Source organism: Ochotona princeps, chromosome 7 (assembly GCF_030435755.1).
Source record: "Ochotona princeps isolate mOchPri1 chromosome 7, mOchPri1.hap1, whole genome shotgun sequence".
Classification (NCBI taxonomy): Eukaryota; Metazoa; Chordata; class Mammalia; order Lagomorpha; family Ochotonidae; genus Ochotona; species Ochotona princeps.
The window spans coordinates 69829824-69844350 of NC_080838.1; the positions used below are offsets into that span (position 1 = coordinate 69829824).

A 14527-nucleotide genomic window follows, 5' to 3' on the forward strand; every position below is an offset into this window, starting at 1 on the left:
CCAAATATCTGGCAGCGAGTTCCCACCTTACAGATAAACGAGGCTACCAGTGTCCACATAGTGGTGCTGCCTAAAAGGTGCCTGTGAGTTTTCGGAGGAGCTCTGTTTGCTTTTCCTATCCTCTTTGGTTCTAGATGCCCAGATTTCATTGTTGAAGTCGCCACATGCCATTTCCTGGCACATCAGCCTGTTTTTTGCCTTCCCTGACTTCAGTCTTTATTTTATCCCAGGATCTTTGAGCATACAGATAGTTTCTATCTGGCAGAGAGAACTCTGATTTTCATTCTTGAAGGAAAGGAAGCCGTTATCTTGGGACTCTTGGAACACATTCCTTTTTCTAAGGCCAGAGAGGCTTGCAGGGTCTTGTAACTGGCTGCCTCTTTTTGTGTCTCCCAAGACTCCTTTGTGATTTCAGTGGAGTAAGAGTATAGTTAACACGAAGCACTGGCCTCCTGCTTCTTGAATGCAGCCATCTAGATCTTAAATCTGTTCTTTCTGGAGGGCTAAGGAAATGAGCTGCCATGGTCCCCATGCACACATTCATAAAAGTGTGAACAAGTTATTGTTGCTACAGCGTGTTTGAGTTGGATGAATGCCAAGATTGTGGGTAAGAAGATGAACAAAAGATCCTAGAGGGTTCAGTGATGGAGGGACTAGTATTCAAAGAAGGGAAGGATTTTTTTTGTAAAAGATTTATTTTTACTGCAAAGTCAGATATACAGAGGGGAGGAGAGACAGAGAGGAAGACCCTCCGTCCGATGATTCACTCCCCAAGTGATCACAACGGCTGGTGCTGTGCTGATCCAAAGCCAGGAGCCAGGAACTTCCCTCACGTCTCCCACATGTGTACAGGGTCCCAAAGCTTTGGGCTGTCCTCAACTGCATTCCCAGGCCACAAGCTGGATGGGAAGCAGGGCCACTGGGATTAGAACAGGCATACATATGGGCTCCTAGCGTGTTCAAGGCTAGGACATTAGCCATTTGGCCACCGTGCCAGGCCCAGGGAAAGATTTTTAAGAATGTCTGAATCTTCAGCTGTGATGGAATATTAAGAGAAGAACAGGTCTTAGAAAGGAAAGATGAGTGTCCCTTAACACATAAAGCTGTAATTCTAAAGGACAGGCCTACTACTGGAGTTGAAAACATGAGTGAGGACCATAACAGAAATGATTCACGGTCCAATCACAGTGTGGGACTCATCAACCTATAGGTTACACTAAAGAAACAGCTGTGAATAAAATATTTCAGAATTATGTGTGTGGTGAGAAGTTTGAAAAATTAAACGAGGAGTAATCCTGCATGCGATCAGCAAAGTAGTAACTAAGCATTTCTGAAGATGACAAGCAGGGACGGTGAGGAACAGGGGCGAACTGTGCCTTCCAGATGATTTGTTGATGAAAGAATGTTCAGAGTTTCAGTAAATGAAGAACAGTCAGTCTCAGGAAGGGAGAGAGGAAGGAAGGAGAATGAAGGGTTGATATTTTGTCGGGGGAGGCTCATCATCTCCAATTGGACTTGAAAGGAAAAGGCATTAAAGGTAGGTGTGAAGAGAGCAGTTGGCAATGAGCACACAGGACCTACTGGGCTGCTGGCTCTGCTGGTGCCTGGGGAAGAGCAGAGAGGTGCCACTCCTCGGGTCTCAGACATGTGGATACCACTGTGCCATCCCCTGCTGGCTTCCCAGGTGTTATCAACAGGGAGCTGGGTCAAAAAGTGGAACAGCCAGCACATACCCAGATGGGCTACTAGCACTACAAGGGGTGCTGGTAGGTTAGGCCTCACAAGACATTTTAAGCAATGAGTTTAGGAGAGATGTTCAAAAGATTCCTGGGAAATGCATATCATGAAATAAAGCACTTTCAGGTTTCAAAACAGCTTTGTGTGAAAGGAGGCGTATATTTTAATCTAACTTGGCCCAAACGTTTAGAAGCATTCTCTGTTGTGGTCCACGTACTCCTAGTAGCTAGCAGTTCTTTAAGCACCGGACTACAGTTAGCCCATTTTGCTGATGAAGAAACTAAGACACAGTCTGCCTACCTCGGGTCACACAGCTGAGTTCAGACTATCGGGCGATCTGACTGAAGGACCGGGGCCGCCAACCACCAAGCCGCACTTACTCCCAAGACCCAATCCACCCAACTGAAAGAAAAATGAATGTTGCGTTCTTGAAGCCAGACAGAGCTGTTCGTCAGCTAGTCAGACAAAGCGGGTCAGGTTGTCCTGCCAGGGAAATGTCCCTAGAGAAACTGTCCTGTCTGCGAACCAACCTGGAAGGAATTTTCCCTTCAAGGAAAAGAATACTTGATATGATTTCACCTTTTTTCCTCTCCCATCACTGGCAAACTCTTCCAACGTAAGGTCATCTGAAAACTGAATTACTGTTCTGTTTACCCCTCTTTCAGGTAATTTAATACCAATTCTGGGCCCAGGGTCCAGTGAGTCGCCTCACATGGTAGAGACATAGTGAGTTTTGCATAGTCACCTGGGCTTGCACTAGGTCCAGTTATATACTCAATTTGTTAGAATGTTTAGGCTCAAGACGTTTCTAACAATCCCAAGAACTGTTTGTGCATTTGACTTGATCTTTTATAATTCAGACTTTACATTGATTCACTCCCCAAGTGGCTGTAATGACTGGAGCTGAGCCAATCCAAAACCAGGAGCCTCTTTCCAGGTCTTCTATGTGGGTGCAGGTTCCCAAGGCTTTGGGCTGTCCTCATCTGCTTTCCCAGGCCACAAGCAGGATGGGAAGTGGGGCTACTGGGATTAGAACCAGGGCCCATATGGGATCCTGGCATGTACAAGGCGAGGACTTTAGCCACTAGGCTATGGCACCTGGCACCGGGCCCATTCTCCCCAGTGTTTTTTTTTTTTTTTAATAATTTTAGATTCTTGACATTTAAAAAAAATCATTTTTATTGGAAAGGCAGATATACAGAGAGGAGAAGAGACAGAGAGGAAGATCTTCCATCTGATGGTTCACTCCCCAATGATCACAATGGCTAGAGCTGAGCCAATCCGAAGCCAAGAGCCAGGAGCTCTTCCAGGTCTCCCACACGATTGCAGGGTCCCAAGGCTTTGGGCCGTCCTCAGCTGCTTTCCCAGGCCATAAGCAGGGAGCTGGATGGGAAGTGCCGGCGCTAATATGGGATCCTGGCGCATGCAAGGCGAGGACTTTAACCACTAGGCTATCGCACTGGGCCCTCCCCAGGTCTTTTTGTAATACCAGTGTATTGATCCTTGAGAAATTCTTGTTTGTACTATATCCACAGTCCAACTCAACATTTCCTTACAGTTTATAAGTGGAGATTATGAAAAAGAAAATTTATGTCAACTTTCTGAATATGTTTTCAGACCATATTGTTAAACTCAGTGATGTGAATCACTCTTAATGATGCTAAAATGGATCTCCTGTGCGAAGTGATGATGCTGTGTTCTGCTGCTCTGTGGAGGGGAAACGCAGTGGTGAAGCCGCTGACTCGAGGCAGCCTGCTTGCGGCTTCATCCCTTCCCTGTTAACTGTAGAACGTTGAGCAAGTTACTTCTCTTGTGTCTCAATTTAAGACTTTGCCAAGGTTTACCTGAATTTATATAATGTGGAAAATAAGATCTAGAATCTGAAAAGGTCTGCATAACAGTTTCTGCTTTTTTTTTTTTAAATTTTGGTGGTTGTTTTTGCTTTTAGTACAGAAAAAAAACTGTCATTTTTGCTTTTACTTCAGAATAAAAATAATCTGTTAGAAGTTGTAACAACACTTCAGTAAATATCTTATTCCGTTGTGAGTAATTCAAGCTTTTAGTGTCTGTGATACAACAGCATATGCATGATTGCGTCCTAAAAACAGCGAGATCATGTGGGTTTCTGCAGGACTGTAATACAGTAGTTGTCACTAGATGACTTAAATGATCTAAGTCAGGATTCCTTTCCAATATTTTCATTTGCTTTTAGGAGTGAAATTGTTAAGCACTGAAAATTTAGCTTTTGGCTTGGGTCATCAAAAAGCTTGTATTTAATGAAGGCTTTTTTGCATATGTAAATAAAGGAAGAGTCGGACATCACAGCCAAGGTGTAAATGCTGTTCAGGTGTTTCAGGTAGCTGTCCTTCCCCTTGGCCCCTCGACCCCCTCCCCGCCCCTGCCCCTGTGAAGTGTGCATACTCACATCTGCTGAAATGCGTGTTTCTACATCATCCAAACTGGGAAAAAAAGTGTCAAATTATTTTCTATAATCAAGAAACACTGGAATGAGAGAGAGAGAACACCCGAGAGTCCGTTCCCCAGATGCCCGCCATGGCTGGCACTGCGGCACACCAGAGCCAAGTCAGCCGCCAGGGGAGCAGGGACCAGCCACTGCAGCGCTTTCCCTCTGTCTTCCAGAATGTCTGTTAGCATAACGTGGCCCTGGTTACTGGAGCGGGTACTCAAGCCAGGTACCCCGGGGGAAGTGAACATATTAGTGCCAATCATTGATTTGCCTATCATTAATTGAGGTTGAACAAATTTCGAATTAAAAATCTAGAAAATCTAGTATATTGTCAAGGTATATTTAACATTTTCATTGGGAGTACTTTTTTTTTTTTTTTTTTTTAATTTGAGAGTAGCAATGCATGCTACATACAGCTTGTCTTCCCTTCCCGGTATGTTAGCCTCCCTTACATGGTTCAGTGTTGAGAAGCTGTACATGTTTTCCTACCATTGCCTATACCCACAATGTCATGATAAATAGACAAATGCTGGATTTGTGACTGTTGCTGAAGCACTCTATTATCGTAGTAATATGGGGGGAAGAGCTGAGGGAGGGGAATTGAGGGGGGAGGAGGGGGACGTGAAGGGAATAATCCCTTTACCTTCAAAACCGTATCATGGCAAACTGAAACAAAAATTTACACAGAGAAAACAAACAATTTTCAAGTTGGAGAGTCTTGAAGTGTTATAATGAAAAATCTGATGGGTTATGCAAATGCATCCAGAAATATGTAAAAGTTTTGTGAGAATTGGAGGATGGATGCTAAAGTGCTTTGTATTTTGCTTTATACAACCATGAGGCACTTTGTTCAATTTGAGTGACAGCCCTGTGAAACAGGCAGAGCAAGTAGGATGAACATTGGCCCAAGGAGAAAACCCTGGGTTAGAGAGGTTAAAGGAGCAGCCCTAGGCCCTGTGGCGTTTCAGCAACAGAGCTGGAACCAGGACTTGGTATCTTGAGTCCCAGGGGTTCTGTGCTATCCCCCAAAGCTTGTCAAATGCCAGCTGTCTCATCATTTCCTAAAAAGATGAACTTTCACCAAATCACAGTTAAAATGTCAATACTGTTTAGGAATCAACTCTTGAAAGCTTTGGAATACCAAATAATAAGTAAGATCCAGTTCTTTGTAAAGTAATAATTTGCCACAAGGAATAAATACACTCTGATTTATAAAAGTGGTTTTGTATTTGATCATTCCCATCAGGGTAATTTACAAGTACTGTGCTTCAAACCTCTGTGCTGTGCTTGACAAGATTGCACAAATGATTTTAGTTTCTACTCAAACTCACTGTTTTCTGGTTAAACTAGCATAAATGTAATTTTTGTCAAATGCTTTTATTTTAGAAAATTATAAATTTGACTTTTAAAGTGTCTTCATGAATTTTTTAATTTTAACGTTGCCATTGGCAACAAGAATTTTGTCCATCAAATTTTCTTGACTGTTGAGCTTTAGAATTCACCATGTGCAAATGAATTCACTAGTTTTATTGATTCCTAAATATTTCCTACTAACTCACATCGTGAACTGTTGATCATTCTTCCCAGTTTCCCTTCATCTTCTATGCAAAGATTTTCTCCTGCAGGTGCTTTTGTAACATTTCTGTGTGAGTTATAAATGGTATAGGTTAGTCCACATGTCATCCCTGCTGGTCATAAATCAAGGATGTGTATTCCATCCTCGGACACTCTTCCTTCTTCAAAAATTTCCTTTTTCAATTGAAATTTCAGTTGATTTTTACTTTTACGTTTTAATATCCATCACTTTTGTTTATCAAAATAGCTTTCAGTATCACACTTTTAAACTGCAACGAGCGCTTTTCCTCTTGCACTGTTCTGAGAACATGCTGTGGCCGTGTGAGTGGAATCTCACAGGCAAAGAGGAGGGTAGTGCGGAGACCGTGTCTGATGTGCTGCTCGGTAACTAACAGGTTCCCATTCGTTGTCTACCTGATCTATTTTCTGGGCTTCTTCCTCTTCTTTTTTTTTTCCTCTTCTCTGGATCTGTTCATAATTTCCTAACACCCCTTTTATAATCTAACATAGAAACATGAACTCAATCCACTCCTTCAGTTGTACTCTCATTTAGACAGTGAGGAGTTGGTGTAAGGTATTTTCTTTGCATACCTATGCAACACAAGAAAGCAGTGTAGGTATTCATTATAACTACTTGGCATATTTTGAATGGATACTGAGTCTTACCATTCTCTGTGTGTGTGAGTGTGTGTGCCTTTCTATGTTTTTCTGAGTTACTTATAAGCGTATGAATGGATATAAACACGTGGTTGTCCATTTAAAAGAACAGAACATTTTTCTCCTTAGGAACTACATTTTGTCATTTGAAAACATGTGAATTCATGTTTTACTTATTTGAACAGTTTTGTTTTAATTGAGAGGTGAAGTAAAAGAGACAGAGAACTGCCATCTGCTGGTTCATTCTCCATATGAATACAATGGCTGTGGCTCAGCTGCGGTCAAAGCAGTCGGGACATAATCCAAGTCTCCCGTGTCAGTGGTGGGATCCCTGTTCTTTGAGCTGTGGTAACTAGCGAATCACAATGTGTGCGTTGTCAGCAAGCCAGAAGTATGGCATCTTAATAACTAAACACCTGTTGCCTACTTTGTGATTTTTAAGATAGTCTCAGGATTGTTTTTGTTTATTTCCTTGATTCTTAATGTCATCTACAAATATGCTTTCATTTAACATCTGTGGCCTTGATTGGTTAAGGTATTCTGTTTCCTCACACTGAACTCTTTTTTTTTTTAATAATCTATTTTATTGTATTGTTGACAATCTTTACATAGTTAATTACAGTTAAAGAACAAGAAAAAAAAAAGGTTCAGGGGGATAGGGAAGTGGGTAATACTATTATGTCCATATTATTTCCATCATGTATCTGAGGTAAAGGGGGATATTGAGGGAGAAGCCCCACCCGGTTTCCCACCCACCCCGAGTCCCGGATGTGGGGCATGCTCTGAGATATGTGCTCGAGTGGTGTTAATAGTTCTCCGGTTATGAATCGCTGCCAGTTTTGTTAATAGTTCTCCGGTTATGAATCGCTGCCAGTTTCACTTGATGAGGTCGTCCACTGATTGATATGGTCCATTATAAAGTCTCCGTTTGCTCTGTCTTCTGTCTTTTCTTGATTAGAGTTCTGAGTCCAGCAGTTCGATTGGGGAGATCTCCAAAGAAACTTTGAGGTATTCCCAGACTAGTTTCTTGTATGTTCTAGCAAGCACAGGGCCCGGCACAGTCCATCACCCCGATCAGCTGGTGGTTGCAATTGCTGGGTTGGTTCTGTTTTCGGTCCCGAGTTGCACTGGAACCAATGGGTGTTGCAGTCCTGTCTGGTTCGGCCCTTACTTCAACCAGTGGGAGCTGCAGCCTAGTTGGGGCGACCCACAATAACCCCCACCAGACCCGCCCCCTACCCTGGTTTGCCAGTATGTGTAGCAGAAGACCAGTCTGTCCCCCATCCCATTTGGCTCTTGTACTTGTCATTGGGTATTAAAGCTTAGTTCTATCTAACCAACTCAACCATCCAGCCCTCACGGGTGTTGTTGAGTACCTCTCTATCTAGCTATTCCAGCTCCCATCCTAGTTTTCATGCCTCGCACGGGAATAGTGACCCAAGAAGGGGGAACCCACTTTTTCCCTCCCAGGTCTCTCTGTCCCGGTTTATGCACTCTTTAGGTGGTTCTGTGATTTGACTTGACAGAATTAGTCCCCAGTGCCAGCTTCTGCGGCTATGCCCATACATCCCTTACCCACTCTAATTTATGCTTGCACCAGCAGGAATAATCAGCCCAGCCTGGCTTTTCCCTGGTCTAGTCCACATGCAGCGCACAGGTGATGTAGCCTTGCTTAGTCTGGTCTGTCTCTATCCCAGCCCACGCTCTCCAGTGGGAGTAGCTGTCCAGCGAGGGGACCAGCCCCTTAATCCCCCTGCCAGTTCTGCCCCTCCCTTCCTGGATCTCACGTGTGCTGGTTGGGTGCTGTACTCATATCCAGTACAGGCAACCACGCCGTGGCATTCCATAATGTGTACTTGTTTTGTCGCGACCAAACCCGGCTCATCCCACACTCTGTTCTGGTGATCAGATTTGCCAGTGGGTGACATGAACTGATTCAGCCTGGTCTGCTCCTGACCCATGCCGAATGCTCACACTGAACTCTTGAAACATCTCAGTCTTTTTGCTGCCAATGGAGCGAATAAAATTTTTTTTATTACTGAGTTTCATTCTGAGTTTCATTCTATTACTGAGCGCATTCTAACATTCCTGAGTTGTAATTCTTTTAAGTCTTTATGGAATTTTGCCTATCTTTCCTTTGTAGACCTTAGGTTTACTGTACCTGCTTTGAAAAGCTGAATCTGAAGTTAAATTTCAATTAGATTTCTATCTTTCTTTAGTTATTGTGACAGTTATTGACTTCTTGCTCTTGGGAACAGTTAAGAACTTTGTAATATGGCCACGCAACCACATGTTTCTCATTTCTGTTAGTGTATGCCTACTTGGTAAGCATTATTTGTTTGCGTTCATGTTGTAGTGTGTTAATCAGAAGATACAATCACAGCTACTTTAGATCCACATCTTCCAATCACTGCTTCTTTTTTTGCATGCCAGTTCGTCTCACAGTCTTCACATCAATAGTCTGTAAATTAGGGTTGGAACAATGATCCCTCAGATTGCTTTGCCCGATGTATATTGAAGTATAAGATCACTTTTAGAAATTTAAGGCTAACTTTGAAAAGTAAGTAAAAAAACAATGACCCTTAACATTGCTGCTCTTTCTTTAAATTGTTACTTCTTTTTTATCAGAGGGACAGAGCTTGCATCTGTTAGCTCACTCCTCAAATCTTTGCAAAGTCCAGTGCTGAATCACACTGAAGCTGGACTCTGGGTACTCAGTCTGGGTCCCTACATGGGTGACAGAAAGCCAAGCATGGGAGGCATCACTGCGCTTCCCAAGGTGTGCAGTAACAGGAGGTTCAAATGCAGACTAAGCCAGGACTCAAAATCAAGCACTCTGTGTGGGATACAGTGTCCGAACACTGATCCTTTGCTTTTTTTGAGTTGTATCCAGTGTCAACATTCATTTTCTGTGTACTTATACAATCCCCCTAGTTTTTAAAGGAAGTTTAATGTTCTTTTTTAGCTTTTATTTTTGGGGCTCCCGTGGGGATATAGCAGAGTGGTCATCCACCTGTGGCATTTGCAATCCATGTGGGCACAGGACCTAGTCCTAACTCTGTGCTAATGCCTGGGAAAGCAGTGGAGAATGGCTCATCATTGGGCCTTCTACACTCTCATTAGAGACATAGAAGAAGCTCCTGGCTCCAAGCTTTGGACTGGCCCAGCTCTGGTAGTAGCAGCCATTTGGAGAGAGTAACAGCAAATGGAAGCTCTCTGTGTGAGTCTCCCTCTGCCTCTCTCTCTGTTACTGACTTCTAGGTAAAACAAATCAATCTTATAAAAAAAAAGAGCGGGTCGGGGGTCTTGTTTTATTTCAAAGGCTGACAGAGAAAAACAGGAATCTGGTTTATTCCGCAAGTTTTTACAGCAGGCTGAGTTGGGCCAGGCAGAAGTCAGGAACCTGGGATTCAGTCCAGGGTTCCCATAAAGGTGGCAGGGACACAGGTTCTTGAGCCATGGCTGCTGCTTCCTAGGGTGTGCAGTACTGGCGAGATGGATTGGAAGCCCAGGAGCTTGGGCATGAGATGCAAGCATCCAAGGCTATGATCCAAATGTTGTACCAAACATCCGTCTTTACAGTAGTGATTTGAATATCAAAGCACTTCTATCTCACAGGCATTCCATACAATCATTGCTCCACTGACTTCTCTGCTCCTGAATGTATCCTGGAAAGCCATGTTGTGATTGCCATGCAGCGAGGCCATTATAGTCCCTGCACAGAGACCCTTACAGGCATGGACTCCCTCCAGCAGACATTGAACCCCACAGGAGCACCACGTGGGCAGTGACTGCCTGAGTGTTCCCATCATGGCTGCCATGACTCATGTGCTAACAAAGGGTTCATCCGTTGTAGATGAGTGTTGTAAGTGAATTATATCACGCATAGACTTGAACTCTACAGTAGTTGAATGAAGTCCTCGCTGAATACATTCTGACTGTGTCCCTTACAAAATCAGTCATACACCTGTCCGGGGATTGTTCCAGAGCTAGCGATAAATGACTTCTTTTCAAGGTTCAACTGAATTGATCGAATCAGAAACAAGCATTTGGCTTTGGTCCTGCTGATGGTATGTCTGATCCCTCAGAATGCTGCATGTCTCCTAAAAGCCTTTGCATTGTCTTCATTCCAGCAAATATCTGCTTTATTTCTAGGTGAATGAAATTTACCATGATGAATCCCTTGGAGTGCATATAAATGTGGTCCTGGTACGCATGATAATGCTGGGCTATGCAAAGGTAAAATGCCTTGAAATATGACCACTGGGGCCTGGGCGGGTAGATGGGAAGACTGAACTGCTGAGACTGGAGATAGTTTAAATCAGAGGTAAGGCCCAGGTTGCTGTGAACTGAGAAGGGCAGTCTGCCGCTGTCAGTGGAGCTCTCCCAGGTCAGGCAGAGAGGATGAGTCATTTTGTCCTCCTTTACTTGTTTCCTCTGCCAATACTAAGGTAGAGAGTCATCTTGGCTTCAAGCCCACACAGAGGAAAACATGTGAATATCAATATGAGGTCAGAGAATGGCCTTTGTTCACCATGAGTATCAACTGTGTGATTCATTTATTGCTTTTCAATGTCTGTACTGATGACCTACTATGTGGCACACACCCTGTGGGTACTTCGAAAAAGTCAGTGAGCAACCCTTATTTTCTCTTGATTCGTTAAAGGTATTTTACATGTAATCATTTCTACTTAAACTTTTGTTTCAAAACAAAAAAAGTGCAACAAAATGCACATTGCAGGAGTTTCAAATTACTTGGCTTTAAAATGTTACTAGGATGTGTCTCTGTCCTTGGAAGTAATGGAATGGTTGAAGCAAGTTCCCCTCCCCCCTTGAGGAAGAAATACAGGGAGAATGACTAACTTGAGAATTTTCTTTGTGTTTAAAATAACATGCCGCTGTCTCATAATTAATCCTCCTGATTATGAAATTTTAATGAATTTCAGCAGTCAGGAAATAGGAAAAACCTGTGTGTTTTTATTTCATTATAGGAGTGTATTAAGTACCCACTCATCATTTTCTAATAACACAGTGCCATTGACCTTTAGTTTATCCCATAAATGTGACCTATTTTGTGTTGCTGGAGACAAGCACAAGGTAACTCCAGCTGTACATGTTAATAAGTTTCAGTTGGTTTTTAGATTACTTGTTCGGAAAAGAATGTGATTGTCACATAACAGACCAAGCTATTTTTTATTAAGAATGTAAACACTGATAATAGCATTTGCTGGATCATAACCGGACTTTCAGCCTGCCAGCCAAGTAGGGACTAACGATGGGTTCTGCTCAATTTCCCATCCCATCCAAACTGCAAAGGATGGCTGTGGTTCTTGAAGAGTGGGCCCCCAACCCTACCTGCCCCTAGTTCTCTTTGAACTTTTAATTCCTGGCCATAATGGATAGAAGCATTAACCCACGGAAACTAATACTGTCTTGTAGAACTACAAGGTTAGAGTCTATCTTATTATATTATCATGAGGTTAAAAAAATATTTTTTAAGTTTGCAGTGTTAGGGTACTATAACTTGACTGCTCCATGCAAAGTCAACCAGCTTTGCCCTCTCATAGAAGTATTTGTATTTACATTTTTTTGCACATGTTAATTCTGGAGCACAAAAAGCAAACAAAAATTTTAACTAGGCACTTTCACTATCATGTCTGTGGAAAGTGTCTTATGCCAGAATCTTTCCGAATATTTTTGTTCTTAGTATCAATGAAACTAAAAATTCCAGGCAAAATATTTAGACTATTAGATATTTAATATTGAGTTGCTCACACCAGCAGTTCCCAGTATCAGACATTCCCATTAATTGTATCAGTTAATTTTGAACAGGTACTATTAAACATCCTAAAAATTACCTCAAACAGCATACATGATTTCCCAAACAGTGGTATAAGTCTAATGTTACAGAATCATTGTTTTAGTAATTGCAACTTTCAACCTCACAGAAACTCACTAAAAGAAATCTTTGGGGAAATGTGAAATGTATCTTTAACATTATTTCCTCCTAGTCCATCAGCCTCATAGAAAGGGGAAACCCATCCAGGAGCTTGGAGAACGTATGTCGCTGGGCCTGCCAACAACAAAAATCTGATCCCAACCACTCTGAGCACCACGATCATGCAATTTTCTTAACAAGACAGGATTTTGGGCCAGCCGGAATGCAAGGTATTGGCATTGATTTGTAAAAGACACACTTAAGGGCAAGACTTTTCAAAACTTATACTAAAGCAGGCTGTCTGTTCAAATGTTCTGATATCTACCAGCACCCCAGCCAGGCATGCATTTTCTTTCAATTCCTTCCAGTGATTTCTGTGGAACCCATAATGTTAAAGATCACTTAATAGCATAATCGATTATATTTGCCTATAAAGCAAATGTGGTGCACTTGGGGTACAGAGAGAGTATTGGCAATACAGTGTCATTTTCCCCAGCTGTTTGGGATGAGCAGAGTTGCGGGATCAGTGTCTGTAGCCAAAGAACTTTCCTCGGAAGTCAGCTTATATTTGCCTAATTCATTCTGATGGCAGAGTTTTGTCTCACTGTTGATGGGATTCTTGGCACCCTTCATCAATACCATGACGTGAAGAACCGTTTGCTGCAACAGGAAGACAGGGCTTTTCCTGGGGGGTCAGGAGGCAAAACACAGCAGTAACACCAGAGGTTCATTCCTTAGGAAAGGACCAAGTGCACAGCCAATGAATCTTCTTAGAAACAATTACCTGTGACTTTCACAAGAGAATGTGGCATCATATGAACAGGCACAAAATACTGCCTCTGTTTCCTGAAACAGTGTTTTTTTTTTAACTTTCTTTTTTTTTTTTTTTTTTTGCCTCAGCAGGCAAAAGTCCCAGTAGAAATTCTTAATGAGTTTTCTCATAAAAATGAAAATAAAAGTAATTGTTATTCTCTGCAGGCTATGCTCCGGTCACAGGCATGTGTCATCCCGTGAGAAGCTGCACTCTGAATCATGAGGATGGGTTTTCATCTGCCTTTGTAGTTGCCCATGAAACTGGCCATGTGTAAGTCACTGCTGACAGCTGGGAAGCCCCCCAGAAAGTTCGTTTTCTTTCCTATTTCTCCCCGCATTGTTTGCACTTTGGATGGAACACATGCCAGCGTTTGATTCCCGTTCCTTGCCAAGTGTGGAGAATTGAAATCAGCAACACAGTCATGCACTGAAACACAATGAGTGACTCGGACTTACAGAAGAACTGCTGTGCTCTGTGCACTCTCTAGAATAAGAAGGGCATCTTTGTCACATTGCTCCCAGTCTCCAAATCTGGCTTCTCCATGGAAGTCATGTTGGCGTTAAAGAAATATGTCTGTCTTAGTTACAATTTTCAAATCAGAAACTCAGGAAATGTGCAGCCCCTCTGAATCTTGCCAGTGACGTCTCCTTTGTGTTCCAGGTTGGGCATGGAGCACGACGGACAAGGCAACAGGTGTGGGGACGAGACTGCGATGGGCAGCGTCATGGCTCCATTGGTGCAAGCGGCCTTTCATCGTTACCACTGGTCCCGATGCAGTGGTCAGGAGTTGAAAAGATACATCCAGTAGGTGCCCTGCTGTGTGACCCGAGTGCTTTGATCTTGTAGCCTGCAGATGTGACACTGACTCAGATCTTGATCCTGACAAAATCTCTAGCAAATGAAAACTGCTTATAATTCAGAGCATTGGGCACAAATCCATAATGCAATAAGGATATTTCAAGCCATAAGTCTAGAGTAAAAGTGAATGTTCAACTTTGATTTCTCTTTAGTAAATTCTATATGGAATCTTTTTTAGTGGTCAGACTGATGCTAAGGTTGCCAGAAGACGGCCATGGATTCCATCAAATTATTCACCCTCCCCCTATAGTATGGGCATTAGTCTATGCCCTGGCATACCATATAGGTCTAGGTAATAATACCATAAGACTTTCCTAGCATGGTGGCCTTTCTAAATCATGCTTGGCTCACATTGCTGAGTTCCATAAGGACATATCTTTCTCTAAATGAAACTTTAACCAGAAACCTCAAAATGCATGTTTCTGAACTTGCTTTGTGATCTGAAGCCATGCATTGAGTACTTCCCCATGAGGACATGATT

The 14527-nt window shown here is 42.7% G+C and overlaps 1 protein-coding gene across 5 annotated transcripts in view; it reads left to right on the forward strand.

Annotated features, from left to right (window-relative positions):
- The window catches only part of ADAMTS3 (ADAM metallopeptidase with thrombospondin type 1 motif 3), a 228775-nt gene that overhangs the window by 181837 nt on the left and 32411 nt on the right, over positions 1-14527 (forward strand). For all 5 annotated transcript variants that reach the window (XM_058667226.1, XM_058667222.1, XM_058667223.1 and 2 more), the window contains 4 exons: positions 10592-10675; positions 12448-12604; positions 13353-13458; positions 13849-13992. In XM_058667226.1, the coding sequence (XP_058523209.1) occupies positions 10592-10675; positions 12448-12604; positions 13353-13458; positions 13849-13992 (491 nt within the window). The remainder of the gene's footprint in view (positions 1-10591; positions 10676-12447; positions 12605-13352; positions 13459-13848; positions 13993-14527) is intronic.